The sequence below is a fragment of the Heliangelus exortis genome, chromosome 17 (genome assembly GCF_036169615.1).
Source record: "Heliangelus exortis chromosome 17, bHelExo1.hap1, whole genome shotgun sequence".
In the NCBI taxonomy this organism is placed as follows: Eukaryota; Metazoa; Chordata; class Aves; order Apodiformes; family Trochilidae; genus Heliangelus; species Heliangelus exortis.
In genome coordinates, this window is record NC_092438.1 from 9536185 (window position 1) to 9553704 (window position 17520).

General features: G+C 44.2%; 1 protein-coding gene across 1 annotated transcript in view; it reads left to right on the plus strand.

The window, feature by feature from the left end:
- Positions 1 to 17520, plus strand: part of FOXK1 (forkhead box K1) — a 56520-nt gene that overhangs the window by 27345 nt on the left and 11655 nt on the right. The window contains exons 3-7 of the mRNA XM_071761407.1: positions 8685 to 8841; positions 9853 to 9999; positions 11742 to 11935; positions 13049 to 13215; positions 13875 to 14156. Coding sequence (XP_071617508.1) covers positions 8685 to 8841; positions 9853 to 9999; positions 11742 to 11935; positions 13049 to 13215; positions 13875 to 14156 — 947 coding nt within the window. The remainder of the gene's footprint in view (positions 1 to 8684; positions 8842 to 9852; positions 10000 to 11741; positions 11936 to 13048; positions 13216 to 13874; positions 14157 to 17520) is intronic.

Here is a 17520-nt window from a genome sequence, read left to right on the forward strand (position 1 = left end):
CTGTGGATTCTGCCTTTCAGGGCAGCTCTCTGCAGTCCTGGTGCATGAGGCTGGCACAGTGTCCCCTGCCCCTTCCCAAGGGCAGGGCTGGGGACTCAGCAAGGGACCCACACCCCTGTTCCATGGACTGCTTTGGGAGGTGGTTGCTTGAGCCGGGCTCTCCTCCTCCTCCCTCTCCCCCTTCCAGTATTTACTTTCCTAATTTGGTGCGTTTGCCTCGCTCCTCCCTGATTGGCCCATGGAAAATTATTGCAGTTTGGAAATCCTGGGCAGGGTGAAATTTCCTTTTTGGAAAGTGCCTCCTGGCCTCTTATTTTTTTTCCTGCCTCCGCCCCGGTGCTGGGGCAGGGGCTGTACCTGGAACTCTCACAGCCAGACCCAGCCCTGCCCTCTGACCCCCCAGCCCTGCTCTGCCTCCCTGTTGACATTGGAGTTTGCTTCTCTGCAGGTTCCCCCCTGCAAGCTGCTGGGTTTTATCCTATTTATCCTATTTATTTTCCCTCTGCAGAGTGCGCTGCCTGGAGAGGGAAGGAGTTTGAGTTAAACAAAACCAAACCTGCCACCCTCAGCAGCTTTGCAAAGCAAGATTCCTGCTTACTCCAAGGGAGAAATGTGTCCTCTGTTTTCTTAGCTAGGTGTTTTATCTCCAGGAGGGGCCATTTGTAGATGTTGTTAATGTGGTTGTACATCTTTAAGGGAAAATGTTGGTTGGCAGCTTGCTGTGAGGCTTACACTCAGGCATGGCTTATTTCTTCCTGCTTTGAGTTTAAAATTCCTTTTTTTAAAAAAGTCAGATGTAGATGTTTGGAAAAGGAAAAGGCCACTGTGGTTGTAAGAAATCAATAGAAGCAGCTTGTACGTTTTACACAACATAAGGAGGGGCAGAGCAGCACCAAATCTTTTAGTAGATTGAAGACACTGGAAAAGCTGTGTGAAACTGTGTGTGGTTTGGTTAAATTCAGCTCTGCATGTTGGGAGCTAGAAGTGATTCACAGTTTAAGGAGTTAAAGCTTTTAGGTACGTGGCTTTCTCCAGCCAATTCTCCAGCTTTGGAGACTCCTTACTGGTGACATGAAGTTCCTTCCTATGCTACAGATCCTGGTTTTGCTGTAGGTCACTGACACATTGCTGAATGTGACTCCATATATTTGTAATCTCAGTCCCAGAGTGGCTTCTGCTTTGGGTTGTTTTGGTGTTTATAAGATGTGTTGTAGGGCCATATTCCTGGTCTCAGTCATGCTCAGTTGGAGTTCAGGTTTACAGTGTTTATACTCATTTTTTTATCTCTCAGTTGATGTTAATACCTAGTAGTAGTAATTTAACTCAGTTTTCCAAGTAGCATCTCTCCCCAGAACTTCCCTTCAAGGTTGGGGTTTGCTTTTTTTAAGTATTTGTGAAAATGAAATTATTTCTCTGTACATTTTTCCCCTATTCTGAGCAGCAATTATGATCTCACTGATGTGTATTTTTAAAAAGCTACAGTAAACAAATACTACATGCTGCTCTATACAGGTCAGTATAGGTCAGTATTGTTATTCATATTGTACAGCTGCTACTTCTGACTTATCTCTGCACCAAAATGACAGGGCTTGAACACTTTGTCTTGTACTTGTTTGTTTTTTCACTGAAAGGGCATGGATAGGTAGCTCACATACTCAGTCTTTGCCAGTTGAAAAAAAAAATAAAAATGTATTTAGGAGGAAGAGCCTAAGAGCCCTGTGAGAGCCACTGCTTGAGAAGTGTCTGGTGAGGTTCTGTGCCAACAGCTAAACTGGTAGACATTTGGATGTGGACCTCAATTTGTGGTTTAGAGACTTATTAGTACTTAATGAGCCTGCTCATGATCAGCTGTTGCTGGAAGGGTCAATACCTAGTTTACAATGAAATTAAAGGTATGAATAATGAAAGATCAGCTGGTATCTTTCTCCATTTTTGTTTTATAAGCTTGATTAGTAAACCAGAAGATTTGAGACGAATTGCCATGGTTTCAGAAGTATTTTGTTGTCTTGTTGGGTTGGGTTTTTTTAAACCTTATTTGTGCTTTCCTTATTTTCACAAGACAAAATTAGTTCAGTAAAATGCTGCCTGCCCTGATAGTGAATTACTCAGAGGCCTGCACTCCAGGAACTGCAATTATCTTGGCTTAGCCACCAACTTGCTTTGTGGCCTTTAACAGGTCATTTAAATTCATTGTCTGATTTTTATGCATGTATGGTGTAATTACCACTTTCCAAGAGTGTGTAGTAGATAAATTATGTATTGAGCTTTTATTCCATAAAGCATGACAGAAGAGCCATGTTATAGTACACGTGCAAAACGCTGGCTATGCTTTGATTAAAACATGCTTGGAAAAAGGGAGTGCTGTTTAATAGGCTCTGGGACAGCCATACAACACTGATTCAGAACACTTGAGATTTAATCTGAACTTGGATGTTTCCTCTAAAGGCCTGCAGTGAGAAGCTGAATGAACCCTGACTTCAGTGGATGCTGGAAAGAGGATGCATAAATACTGCCTGCTCAGCTTCATTCAGGCTTTCCATCTTCCCATAGCCCTAGCAGCAACTGAACTGAAAAGCCTGTGAAGAGCTCCAAGGCAGGGTTTTTTAGCAGGCTCTTTTGCATTGTCTTGGTTATCCATCCCTTACTTCCTGCATCCAGGCAGAATCTGCAGCTCAGGTAACTCCCACAGTTGGGCAGACTGGTGATTAAAAATAATCACCCTTGCCTCCAAACCACAAGGCAGCTAATGGGATGCATATACATTGTGTAAGAAAAGCAATGATCTATACCAGGCTAGGGAGTTCCTACACGTGTTTATTTCAGATAATGGACCCTGTGCTTGAGGAGATATGCCAAGCCTTGGGCTGGAGGAAAGGTTGCAGATGTCCCCAGCTACACAAGCACTTCCTCTTCCCCTGATCAGTGTAAAATGTTCACTGAATCGACTGTGAGAGTGACCTCACTTCCTTGTAAAGTGGGGAACCACTGGAGCACAGAAAAGTTACAGAATTTCAGCTGTTGCAGAGTTTTAACTTTCACTGTGGCTTGTTCAACAGCTTTGGTTTTCTTCAGTGCTAAGCAGGCAGGGTAGCTCTCAGATTTCTCCTTTCACATCAAAAATCCAGCTTGGTTTGGCAGGCTCACCACTTGTGATTTTTTTATTATTATTATTTGTTTGTTTGTTTTGGCTTTTTTTTTTTTTTCCTGAAACCTGTCTGAACCATACAACGTGCAAGGACTTGCCTTTCTTTGAGCAAGGATTTCAGGGCTAGGCTGGGGAAGGAGAGAGCTGCAAAGGATTCTCACCCATTATTGCTGATTGGCATATGGAAATGCTGGTTTCGCAAGATGAAGGGCTGTACTTTGACCTGATTCTTGCTTATTGCATGGAAAAACGTCCCTATATTTTTTGGTGCCCCTTTTTGCCAACTTCTGAAGTGGAATATAGGGGTAAGCTGTGGGCAGTGGCATTTCTGTAACCTCAGTCCAGTGTGCAGGGCAGCACACCTTGCATTTGAGGGGGAGACAGGGGAAGATTTTAGGAAATGGGGATTCTCCCTTTATGCTCAGTAGGGGTTTAAGAAAAATGGCCTTTTCAGACACAAATCTGTGTACCAGTGGTGTTGCCAAGGTTGTAACTCTTATCACTGCTGTGCTTCTTGCACCTACTTCACGAATGTGCACAGGGGCATTTTTAAAGGCACTGCCCCTGTGCACAGCATATCCTAAACCACAAGGTTGAAGAGATTGGTTTTTTCCTCTTCAGCAATGCAGATTCCAAGTCAATGAACAATTTTATGTGGGATCCCAGGTAATCTTTCCTCTTTGTCACAGAGAGTATAGATGCTTTACCCATATACCTGGCTTAAATTAAGCTTCTGTAGCTTGATCCCTACAGATACCTTTCTAGCAGCAGAAGATGAAGTTAAATAATGGGGCAACTTTCCTGCTTTCACATGCTGCCTTTCTTTCTGGGGAAATTGGCATTGGAGTTTGGGAATGTTTCTGTTCCTGGACTTGAAATCTGTCCATAAATATATCATTCAACCACTTCATTTTTATTTTTTTCTCCCCAGTCTGTAAAACGTGGCTACTATTGAGAGAGTCGGGAGATTTTTACATAAGAATTTTTTATATGTGCTCAGGCAACAGACCCCTGTAGCCCAATATTCTGCCTCAGATGGGTATATTTGGAGTAATATGAGAATACAGGAAAAACACAGTTCTGCTGAGTTTCATGCAGTCTGCCTCCACCATTTTCTTGGACCAGGGTCTGCCTTCAAGCAGGGACAGACTGTCTGTCTAGGAAAGCCCCTGGCAGATTCTCTGTCTTATTCCTTTCCCTAAGAACTTGCCTAATGGTCTTTTGCATTCACACAGACCTGTCTTACAGCATGTCATCCCACAGTGTAACTACAAACAGAAGCACTTTTATCTTGGTTTGGACATGCTGCTTAGTTTCATTTTGTGTTCACCATTTCTTCTGTTGGAAGAGGCCAGAAGCTGAACCTCCCTCTTGGCTTTGTTTTTATAGGCTGTCACTTTGCCCCTCATCTTTGCTTTTAAACTATTTGTTTTCTGTATGGAGTCAGTTTCATCTCTCTAGTTAACCCTGTCAGAACCTTCTCTGGATCTGCTCTATGCTTCTCTTTTTTTGCAATGAGATAAGCACCATGCAGTGTCCAGGCACACAGTGGTATATCCTATTTTTGCACTCTGATTTTTTAGTTAAAGCAAACTGGTTTTGGACATTCCAGTAAGTTGTATATATCATCCAAAAGCTCATGTTTAAAGCCTGAAGTTCACAGCACTTCCTAGCAATTATTAAGATTCTTGTTGGCTGGAGTTGAAAGTGAATCGTGATGCTACCAGACCTGTTATGTTCTGAATTAGCCAGAAGTTAAACCCTGTGTTTAAAAAGCCTCTCACATGGGTTAATGTATTTCAGACAACTTGCATTCAGCCCTCATCTCTCTGGCATTGCAGCTGAAGAAGGGTTAAGTATTAAATGGAAAACATGCTTCACAGGACCAATGTGATTCAGCACGTGGTTGGAGTCTGACTCTAAAGCTGTGTCTCAGCATGATATTTGGGGAACTGCAGCTCTATGGCTGCCTGCAGTCAGTGTTTCAAGCTGAGATGCTGAATCCTCAGTGGACATCAAAGATCTCTGGGACTTGGCATTAACCATAGTGCCACAGGATTAAGCCTGTGGGTAATTGCAGCTGGTTTGTTTATGTGCTGTGTGTCTTTCAGTGGTGTAAAACACTTGCTTCCTCTCCAGAATGGTCTCTTCTGTAACAGGCAAGCTTAACCCAAATTTTGCTTGGATTTCTGGTAAGCTAAGCTTGCCTGCATGGTTGGAAAGCATGGATCACAGCAAGTTAAGATGTCTGAGAGCTGGCTGCAACTGCAAACCTGCCTGTGCTTTTCTCACTAAAGGTTACAGTTCCAAAATGGATCAAGTTGTCTCCAAGTATTGATGCAATAATACCCAACCAATTGTAATCACTGTCCCCACACTTGGTTTTTGTTTCAGAACACGAACAGGTGTTCCTAGGGTAAAGTCTCTTTGTTCCACAATATTTTTAAAGAGGTGTGAGTGCTTACAAACAGCCCCTGCTCTGGGTGGCGAGGAGAATTCCAGGAACTCCAGGAAACTGATGTCAGTGCATTGTGCTTGCTTGTTTTCTTTTGACTTCACTAATGTTTAATTTTAACTTAATCCTCAGAGGGGTATTTTTAGTAAAACTGTTTCTTCACTCCTTTTGTCCCATGTTTGCCGGGTTGGGGGGGATGTGAACAGATTGTGCCTCCTTGTTTTTTCCAGTAGTCAGCTCTTTTTTCCTTCCCAGCTCTCTGATGATTGACTGCAAGCTTGAACACTTCACAGCATGTGTTACCCTGTCTCTTTGCACGGAGTGGCTAAAAGTTCCTGTTGCTTTTTTCTGTACCCCTCTCTCTTGATTTGATCACTGATCCAGGTTGAATGGAGGCAGATCTACCTGGGCAGAAGTGCTCCATTCTGGCAAATTCTTCTGCTACGGCAGAAATTTCTCCCCCTAAGGGACAGCTGCACTTTTCGGGGGGGGATTATCATGTTCCTCAGTGACTATCTACTGGGAGGGGCTGGATTTTGTAAAACTTAAACACTTCAGGTTGGGGAGAGGCTTTGTGAGCTCTCAGGAGAACCATAGCCCTGCAGGATAAGGGTTGCATCCCTTGTTTTTAGAAAAAGAAAAAAAGAAGGCAGGGGAAGGTGAAAAATCATACTTAGAATTATTATTGGCCTCAGAAGCTCAAGTTTGAACAGCAAAAACTGGGAAACTTGCTCTGCTGATCTTGAATTGAGTGAGTTCTTCTGTCTGAACTCTATGGAACAGTTCTTGAAGTCTGTGCAGTGCATGGATTTACAGGAGAGCTTTTTTCCTTTTCCATATCCTTGACCTGAGGTTTGGCTGATCTCTCTGTAGCTGGCTGCTCATGTATTTCTTCAGACAAAGAACAAAATCAGAAAACTGTTTCATCCTATTCCATTCCTTGTCTCTGTGTTACATTAATTGCTCAGGTGCTAAACACGAAGATAAAAAGAGTTGCTGTGGTTTTGGTTTGTCATTGTTTCATGTATGAAAATGCCTTTCATTTGTAATTATCTACACATTATAAGTGTGTGTGTGGAGAAGCTATTGAAAAATGACAGCAGAATAATTAAATTCACACCAGCTCCCCATGTGAATACTAAGACATCAAGAGTGTTTTCTGTGGTTTAGCATTACCTGCTTCCAAAGCAGGCTCAAAGCAAGGAACAGCAAACTTTGATTCATTTCCCTGCACAAAAAGGTCACTACTTTTTGAAAGACTAGGCAAGAAACATCTTTATCTCCAGCAAAGGGAGAGAGGAAGGTACGTGCTCATCAATGCTATATACCTCACACATCCTGGAAGCCTCACCTCCTGCTGTGTTTCTGAAAAGCATCACCTATTAATGCCAAGAACTACTGGAAGGGTTACCAGGCACTGTGCAGCACTTTGCATGACCAGATACAGGAGATGGGTGAGCTTGGCTTTCTAGTTGGCAAGCTTTGGCATGGCTGGGCATTTCTCTTGCCTTTTTCCCCTCTTCCTGGACTCCCTCCCATCCTAGAATTCCCTTTTAAAAGAAACCAGTCTGGGTTGTGCTGAGCTCAGCACTGCAGCCATTTGAAAGAGGCCACAAGGAGATGTGCTGCTCAGTTTCTAGCCTGGACTGCAGTAGGGAACACTCCTTCTTCACCCTGTCCAGTTGCTCATAAACCAAAGGTGTTGCCCATGGGGCAAACAAGAGCTCTCTGGCTGCTTCCTCTCCCTCTCCACGTGTGTGGGAAGCCCTTCAGACCATCCCTTTTTTTGAGCATAGGGCTGGCTCTGGTTTTCTCCTCCATCATTTAGCACCCGGGGCTGTGATGAGTGTCACCTCATTTATTGGTGTCAGGGTTAGCATTGCTGTTGGGCAGGTAAGGGGGTTGTTTATTTGTTTATGCCTGCTTTGGTTCCCAGCTGTGGGCTTCAATTTGCATCTTTTCATGCAGTTTGAACTGCTTGTTTGGCTATGTAAATTTTCTGGAGCGTTTTGTGGGGTTTTTTTTCCCCCTCTTGTTTTGCTTTCTTGTTTCTTGCTCCTCTGCTCTTACACAGAAGACACGTGTAATCCTGGGATTTGGCTGTGCCTCATCCTGCTCTGGCATTGCATCCCTCAATGCCAGGCAGTGCAGAATGCAGGAGCTTCAGGAAAAGGGAACTTCAGATTCCCAAGCTCATCCCTCTCCTCCCAGCCTTCCAACCCCACAAATCCAGGATGTGTGATCCCTAGCCAAGCCTTTCTGATGAGTTCCCATCTTGTAGCCCTCATCTCTGTGTTCCTGCTGCAAATTACGGTGCCCTGTTAGTTGTTTGTAGCTTTTCATCAGCTGTCTCATGGCTTTCCTGCTCAGTAGCTGTTCCTGCAATGCCATCGTGTGGTGGCCCTGCGACATTGAATTTATCATTTCCCTCTGCCAGGCAGAGCTGATAAGTGAGCTGCCTCCTATGTTGTACACTAAGGATTGCAGCTCTTTTGTTCCTTGGGTTTGGCTGCTGGTGAATCAAGGGAATCTCTGCCCCTAATTCTGTGGCACTGACTAAAATATGATCTTCTGAAGCTCAGGATTTGGGTTTTTGGGTTAGACAGGGACCTTCGTGGCAGATGCTGCACTGACACTGTAAAAGAATATAACCCACAACTGCTAAAAAGATTAACTATTATCTGTGTTACAAGGAGAGCTGTGGTGTTCATTCACTAGTTACAGTACCAAGCTATTTGTTAAGTTTAATTATTCATCCCTGGTATATGTTGGTTTAAGCCCCACATTGGTTTTAAGTGCTTCTCCAAACCCAGAGGAGCTGTTTAATGCTTTGAGACTCTACTGCCTCCTGACCATGGGGAGGGGGGGGGAGTGTCACAATTTTGTAGAAATGAGTTTTATCTCTGACAGGTTTTTTCCTTAGTCTCTCTAGGCTTTAGATAAGCCACAGGGACAAAAACAAGCCCACTGCTCAACTGCTTCTCAGTGACCTGGGAGCTTTTCTGTGCCTTCGAGAATAAGAACTGCGTGTCTTGTTAAGGAATGAAATAACAAACAATTTTATTTCCTTTTTCTCCACTCCAGTGTTCCCAACTCTTGCCCGGCCAGTCCACGTGGTGCTGGATCCTCAGGATACCGTTTTGTTCACAACATTACCTCGGATCTGCAGCTGGCAGCAGAGTATGCAGCAAAAGCAGCATCAGAACAGCAGGCAGATGCATCTGGCGGGGACAGCCCAAAGGTTCAGAGAAACATTCCTTACCCAGCACTGCTGCTTCTTATTCAGACCTGGAAGTTTGTTGGATATAGTTAAAAGGGTCTAAGAATACCCTGGCCAAAAGGGTGCAATGCCCTCCAGGGTTTTCAGACCTTCAAATTAGGATCTTATTAATAGTAGATGATGAATCTGCTTGCGTAGCTGCCCAAAATGCATTTAAGTCCTTCAGTGAAAGGGTTAAGCTAGAAGAATTTCTGTTGCTTGTTTGGTACATCAAGAACCCATAAAGAAGAGGTGCATTAAAATTCAGAGTCTTATTTTCTCCTTCTTCATTAATGGTATTTTGCAAAACACAGTTGGAGGAAGGGGAAGCAGGGGAAGAAACCAAATCCTCTCCATGAGAAATCTGTAGTCTGACTTTAAAACAAATACAAAAGGCTTGTCAAGCAAGCACTAAATGAGGAGAGTAGCAAGTGAAATTTAGATTAAAAAATAACTTAGCTGTAATGATAAAATGTAATTTTGGTAAGCTGATCTTTAGATCAAAGTTAAAGGTCTAGATCCAAAACCACCTGATTTGGGATTGGGTGGAGGAGCAGAGTACTAGGTAGCTGTTTTGTAGATTGAATTCTCCCTTGAGACAAGAAGGGCTGTTCTTGATGGAGTAATATGAAGAGCTGGGAATATGAGATCTGGCAAACAAATTAAAGTTTCTAGAATGAAACAAATCCTGCTGGAGAGGGAAAGGGATAGGATCAGGTTTCATATTGTTGCTGGGAGGAGAGCTGATAGCATATTTGCATGAAGCCTTTCTGACAAAGATTAATTGTAGCTGGGCAGATTTGAAGGCTGCAGTTTCATGAACACTAAAAGCAGTGGCTTTTTTATTTGGGCATAAAACAGGAGTGAAAGAGAAGAGGGGGATGCTGCTCTTAGCATCTGTGTAAACTAGAGCACGATGGGTTTTTTCAGGTTGGTTTATAGGTAGTGTAGAAATGTTGTTAATGACTGAATTTGTTTTTTTTTCTTCCTTAGGATGAGTCCAAGCCACCCTATTCTTATGCTCAACTAATTGTGCAAGCTATATCATCAGCACAGGACAGGCAATTAACACTAAGTGGGATCTATGCCCACATTACCAAGCATTATCCATATTACAGAACTGCTGACAAAGGCTGGCAGGTGAGCTCTTGACACTGACACATTTTTAAACTACTTTAACAGGGCTTATCTTCATTGAAATGTATTTATTAAAGATTTAGGGCACTAGGAATAGAGCTACTTCAAGTATTCCCAGAGTGATTTTGTTTAACATAAGCTAGCAAGTTTGTTTGTGGGTAATGTTTTTTTTTTAAATACCTTCTAGGACAATGTAATGTGTTACTTTTAGGTTTTCTGGTTTCTGAAACCCTTTCAATGTTGTAGTCATGTATCTTCCATTTTTCTTTGTTTTTTTAATCTTCCACATCCTTTCTGTCAGTCACTCCTTTACTCAGATACTTTTCTGAATCTTGGTTAATCCTTCACCTTGTCTTTATTGCAATGTTCTGTCCCAGCTGCAGATGTAAAACTGAGGTCAAAGTTTTTAATCATACCTTAAATCTTCACAGATGTTCTGTTTTCTCAGTGTACATTGCCCAAGTCACACTTTGCAAGTTTTTGAGTCTCAGAATGGGAACTTCAAGTCTGTGCCTTCCTTTTGGTATTAAAGGAAATCTGACCAGCTTCAGAGGAGAGCTTGGATGTAGTTAACACATGCTAAATCAAGCATAAATGTTCACTTGAGGGCTGTTTTCAAAGTTCCAGAAACCTCAGCTCCACCTGCCTTCAGACTCTTTCTTGGCATTGCACCTCTAAAAGGAGTGTTGTCATTTGAATATAAACACTAATGCAGCTGGAAAGACTCTTGCAGCTGCTAATTTCATTGTGTTCAACTGGCAGGAGCAGCACTGCTTGCTGCTCTTTGAGTACAGTTGGAATAAGTGTGTTTCTGCCTCCCTGGCTTTTCCCTCAAGTTGTAATTAATTGTGGAATTCACTTCCTGCCTTAACCTGCTCTGCAGAGTTGTGCTTTGCAGACCAGATCCTGCTTCCAAGAGAGCTGCATTTCAGTGGAGGATGAACTTGTCTTTTCTCCTCCCCCACCAGGACTATTGTAAGGCTTCCCAGGTGAAGAGCTTGTCTTAAAGCTGCTACAAAAGCTATTGTTTGGCTTTGAGAGGGGAAGAGGATTTAGTTTGTGCACACCTGGGCTGAGTTTGCTCCCGAGCTCAAAAGACAGTGTTACACCAGGCCAGAGCTGGGCTTTTGCAATGAAATGGATAAACAGTTGTGTCAACATCTGGAGAGCTGTACAGTGCTAGACTAGTGCCACATCAATAATGGATTCATCTTGGAGAGAGCTGTCTGAGGGCATGTTGGCTGCCTTTTGTAATCTGCTTACCATGAGCTGCAGTGTCCTTCAGGGCATGTTTGGGCTCCACACTGATTGTTTGGCAGGTAAGCAGCTAGCACAGGCTCGGACAATTTTTTCCACTTGCCTGGGATAAGGGCTGTCTTTTGAGAGAGTTCTGATGTGGTTTGCAGTGGTATCTCCCTGTCTCAGCAAAAGCTCTGCTTTCATTGCTTTCCACAGAAAACTCAGGGCACTGCCTGGCTCCAGATGGATTCAAGTGTTGGTGTAGTACCAAGCAACCCCATCTTTCAGCTTGGTTAGGAGGAGCTGTCTGCCACATTTCCCCAGGTGTTTTTTTGTGGTTCTGCTGTGACTCTGGAGCTGTTTGAGCTGACTGACTTGTTTCTGTCCTCCACACTGATTCTGGCAGTCTGGGTCTTATTTTTCCTAGCCATGTGGTGAAGCCCATTAGTCTTTGTTAGAAGCTTCCTCACAGCAAAATAATCATCTCATTCCTCTGCTTCCTGCAGAATTCCATTCGGCACAACCTCTCCTTGAACCGTTACTTCATTAAAGTCCCACGCTCCCAGGAGGAGCCTGGAAAGGGCTCCTTTTGGAGAATTGACCCTGCCTCTGAAGCCAAACTCGTAGAGCAAGCATTTAGAAAAAGAAGGCAAAGAGGAGTGTCCTGCTTCCGAACACCTTTTGGGCCTCTCTCCTCCAGGTAATTTTAACTTCCTCTAATGTCTGTCCCAAAAACGTTGGAAGAAAACAAACAAAAAAACCTCTCCTGATGTGCAGTGAGCAAACTTAACTTCTGTTTATAGTCTCAGAGGTAATATAGTTAGATATTCCTGAGGCAGGATCTGAAAATTGTTCTGACTTCTTGGGTGTTTACAAAAAAAAAAAAAAAAAACAACCCCCAAAAAACCTGTAACCAAGCTGTAAAAATGCATCAAATAACATATCTGTTTTGGCATCATTTCAAAGAAATTAAAAGCAGTTATCACTGGAGTAAATGTTTTCAGATGCCAATCTCTTGCTCACTTCAGGAAAGCTGTGTTTAGATGTGGATTAGATCATAATGGAAATAACTTTTGTGGTATTTAAAACATAGGGAAGATGATGTTGATCTTGGCTGTCAGCAGGGAAGCAGTGGGGAGGTGTTCTGTGTAGCAGCTCCAAAAGAATGGCTGCAAAAGAGGACCTGAATCCAGTACAGCTTTCTTTAAACCCTGTAGATGTGAGGATAAGACTTGCAATTTAACACAAGCTGGAGGAGTTTCATGCAGCATTCTCCACAAACCTTGTTCCCATTCTGCCTTTTAAAATCAGGGGAAACAAGAGAATTGCAGAATCATGCAAGTTTTCAGCTGATCAGCTTCTCTATAGTCTGTCATTAGAGAAATGTTAGGATTCTTCGTGTGCTTGGTGGCCATGTGGGACCAGAAGTGGCTGGAGAGGGAAGAGGGAGCGTTGGCTCTTCCCCTCCCCTGTCACTCTCCAATACTCACAGGTCCCTTGAGAACAGCCTGAAGTTATGAAACTGATCTGAACCTGAGACATTTCCAGCTTCTCTGACAGCCAGAGAGTCTTCAGATGAAATGTTAAGCCTGCTCTGCAGGGTCTGGCTTGCTTCAGCAAGGAATAATATGACAATATTTGGTGCTGGAGCATTTGTGAGGTTGCTGTGTTCTTTTGAACTCTGCTCAGCAGGACTGTAGTGGGTAGGATGGAAGAAAAGCTGCCCTTCTGTGCTGGAGAACCACTCTTGGTCTCTTCTGTTATCTTATGCACCTACATCTCCCCTTTCCAACACTACCATCTGGTGTTTCAGGAGTGCTCCTGCCTCCCCTACTCACCCTGGCCTGCTGTCCCCTCGCTCCAGTGGCCTCCAGACTCCAGAGTGCCTGTCCCGGGAGGGCTCCCCCATTCCCCATGATCACGACTTTGGGTCAAAGTTGGCTTCAGTTCCAGAGTATCGATACTCACAGAGTGCACCTGGTGAGTAGCTCTGCTGTCACAGAGGCTGACTGCTCAGTGCCACACTGAGGACACCACAGGAATGCTTCTGCCAGGGTGTTACAGAAGGATCTCTTCTCTCTGCTTCATTGGTAGAGACTGATGGTGCATATGCAACTTCAAACCATTTTTCTTACTCTTTGGATGGAGGGGCAGGAGATGAAGGAGTCAGGAAACACATGAACTGGGTGGCTCTAAGTAGCAGAGTAGCTGTGGTGGTGTGTAGCTCACTCACACTGATTTGCCAGCCATCTGAATAAGATCAGCTTGGCTACACAGAGCTTTTGGGGTGCTGTGGCCAGGGCCTCAGTAATTTGTCAAGCACTGGTGAATGTCTGCTTGTCACCTGCACTGTAACAGGGCTGATGTATGAAGTGCTCCTGGTAAAGTTGGGAGTCAAAGCCCTTTAAGTAAAACTTCATTTTAAGGGGGGGCTTATTGTGGTTTTTCACAGAAATGTGCTCAGGTGGCAAGTAAGGTTTTTGTAGGTTAGGAAAGAGAAGATTGAAGGATTTTTTAAGCCTTGTTTTTTGCTCTCAACCCCACTCCTGCCGATGCTGAAGGATTGATTGTTGCAGATAGAAGTGCATAGGTGAAATGAATGCCTCCTGTGTTAATATATGCTTCTCTCTTCTGTTTAGGATCTCCAGTTAGTGCTCAACCAGTGATTATGGCTGTTCCTCCACGACCATCTACTCTGGTGGCAAAACCAGTGGCATACATGCCAGCATCAATAGTGACTTCTCAGCAGCCTCCATGTCATGCAATTCATGTAGTCCAACAAGCTCCCACTGTTACAATGGTCCGAGTTGTGACCTCCTCTGCAAACTCTGCAAATGGATACATCCTGACAAATCAGGCCACAGCAGGAGGAGCTCATGAAGCTGCAGGAGCAGTGTTGGACTTAGCTGGTGACCACCGAGGTAGCTTTTCAGCTCCCTTGTTACTCCACTACTACAAAGTCTTGAGCAGGCTTGCAGGGGATGGGGTGGTCAAACACAGTTTCACTCACTGGGTGCTTGGCCCTTTATAAAAGGGGTTTCTCCAGGTAAAACTTAAGCCAGGTAAATGCTCATTCATTTATGTCTTTACCAGTGAGCTGGACAGCTGTGCTCCCTTGTCTCCTCTGAGGAACAAATCTAACAGACTTTGGATGCTGAAGAATCGTGCCATGCTTATTCCTGTTATCCCCCTCATGTCAATATTGTGCCTGTGTATTGGTCAGCTATGAAAATATGTCCTTTTTTGTAGCCAAAAGAGGTGGCCTGGGAAAAGATAAAGCTCTCTGCTTCAGGATGGCCTTGTAAAGAAATGATTGAGACTTTCTTTTCTGCAAGCCTGGGTTCCTAGAGGAAAGCATGTGCTTCTGGAATTGCAGGCAGTGCCCATGAAAACAGTCTTCAAAAACCAGTTTCAACAAAGGCCTCTCTTTTCCTAAGCTGGAAATTCCAGCCTTGAGGGATTTAGTGAGTGAAATGTTCTCTTGCTGTGATCCAGAACAACACCTTGTCTACTTGTCATCTCAGAAGAGCTTAGTGCTGCAAGATAGATGTGTGTTGAACCAGCAGCAAAACTAGTTACTCTGCTTGCTTTTATGTGGAGTGGGGCAATGGTTCTTCTCTAAGGGAAAGAAAAAAATGACAAAGGCCTTCCCCCACAGCAGTAGCCAGACCACTAGCATTTTTAGTTCAGCACTGGTTATGCTGCTTGAGTTTCATTTGCATTCTCTAGAAATTCCTGTCTCAGTCCCATATATGTTCCTGAAGTGCTAACAGTTGCAGCTCCCTTTCTGTCACCTGCTCCCTTCTTTCATTCACTTGTTCTTGCTGTCATTTGTTCTTTCCCTATTTTTTCCTCTCTTATTCTCATTTGTATCCTCTTCTAGTTTCTACTTTCCCTTTGGTTTTTCCTGGTTGCTCCATTTTCCTTCCTCATCTCCCTTTTCTTTGCCTTTTCTCTCCCCACTTCCCATCAGCCTGCCTGCAGGTCTCAGCTCAATGCCTGTGTCCCCTCTAACTCCACTCTTGTTGTCTTCTGATGTTAAAATGGGAGAAGTCTTCTCATCCCATAGTGAATTTGTGCTTCCTCCCTACCTTCTCTGCTTTGAGACCCACAGAGCCCCTGGAAGAGAAGTGCCTCTCCTCTCCTGCATGCCCAGCAGGAGGCTGCCCTAGATCTGCTACATACCTGCTGAACTAACCCCTTACCTGTCCTGAGAAGTGAGATAAGTGGTTGAGTGCTCTCAGACAGTTACCTCTATCCAGGAACTCAACCCTCAGTTGTTCATTTTTTTCCTCCTGGTTTCTTCCCATACTTCCATAGCAGGCTACAGCTTGCAGCTGTGGAATGACCTCTGTGTAAATCAGCCTGACAGCAAGCTGGGGCAGACTTCTGGCTTCAGGCAGTGTTTAAGATCTTAATTCCTTCAGCTGTGTGGTATTGAGAGTCAGGCCAATTTGCCTGTAATTATAAAGCAAGCTATGAGATTTGCAGTGAGTGCTGTCCTTGTCACAGCTGTAATGTGCCAATAAGGGAGATAATGCCTTCTTAGGACAAAGGGTCACGTTTACAATCTTGATTTTTATTTTATTTCTGATGGGGTGGCTTATGCTGTGAGAAAAATGTTCTTAATACCGATACAGTGTATGTATAATGGAGAATATTTTAATATTTTTCTAATATTCATTCCCTCACCTTCAGATACGCTTCAAGATAAGTGTTGTAGGGGACCTGATTTTCCCAAGTCTGTCCCTTTTTGCAGTGTTCTTTCCCTAATGAGCAGGGTGAGTGAACCCTCTCAGAACTGAGTACTCTGTATGAATCAGCCTGCAGAAAGTGTCTGTGTGTGTGTCTGTGTGTGTGTGTGTGTCTGTGTGTGTGTGTGTCTGTGTGTGTGTGTGTCTGTGTGTGTGTGTGTCTGTGTGTGTGTGTGTCTGTGTGTGTGTGTGTGTCTGTGTCTGTGTGTGTGTGTGTGTGTGTGTCTGTGTGTGTGTCTGTGTGTGTGTGTGTCTGTGTGTGTGTGTGTCTGTGTGTGTGTGTGTCTGTGTGTGTGTGTGTCTGTGTGTGTGTGTGTCTGTGTGTGTGTGTGTCTGTGTGTGTGTGTGTGTGTGTGTGTGTGTCTGTGTGTGTGTGTCTGTGTGTGTGTGTCTGTGTGTGTGTGTGTCTGTGTGTGTGTGTGTCTGTGTGTGTGTGTGTGTCTGTGTGTGTGTGTGTGTCTGTGTGTGTGTGTGTGTGTGTGTGTCTGTGTGTGTGTGTCTGTGTGTGTGTGTCTGTGTGTGTGTGTGTCTGTGTGTGTGTGTGTCTGTGTGTGTGTGTGTCTGTGTGTGTGTGTGTCTGTGTGTGTGTGTGTCTGTGTGTGTGTGTGTCTGTGTGTGTGTGTCTGTGTGTGTGTGTCTGTGTGTGTGTGTCTGTGTGTGTGTGTCTGTGTGTGTGTGTCTGTGTGTGTGTGTCTGTGTGTGTGTCTGTGTGTGTGTCTGTGTGTGTGTGTCTGTGTGTGTGTGTCTGTGTGTGTCTGTGTGTGTCTGTGTGTGTGTCTGTGTGTGTGTCTGTGTGTGTGTCTGTGTGTGTGTCTGTGTGTGTGTGTGTGTGTGTGTGTGTGTCTGTCTGTGTGTCTGTCTGTGTGTGTGTCTGTGTGTGTGTCTGTGTGTGTGTGTCTGTGTGTGTGTGTCTGTGTGTGTGTGTCTGTGTGTGTGTGTCTGTGTGTGTGTCTGTGTGTGTGTCTGTGTGTGTGTCTGTGTGTGTGTCTGTGTGTGTGTCTGTGTGTGTGTGTGTGTGTCTGTGTGTGTGTGTGTGTGTGTGTGTGTGTCTGTCTGTGTGTCTGTCTGTGTCTGTCTGTGTGTCTGTCTGTGTGTCTGTCTGTGTGTCTGTGTCTGTGTGTCTGTGTCTGTGTGTCTGTGTCTGTGTGTCTGTGTCTGTGTGTGTGTGTGTGTGTCTGTCTGTGTGTGTGTGTGTGTGTGTCTGTCTGTGTGTCTGTGTGTGTGTCTGTCTGTGTGTGTCTGTCTGTGTGTGTGTGTCTGTGTGTGTGTGTCTGTGTGTGTCTCTCTGTGTGTGTCTGTGTCTGTGTGTAGCCTCCTGCCTAACAAGTTCTGAGCCCTTATCACATTATTAGCCCTCTAGGGATATTCTCAACTCTTTTGGAGACCAAATACATTACTTTTGTGACTAAGCTGCCTCAGTCAGAAGCAATGCTTTCTGTTGCCACCTGTAAACCTTGTAGGACACATCCAAGGCGAGTTACTTTGTTCTCCTGAGATATTTTAAATTTTAAGCCTGCTGTGTCACTGCTAA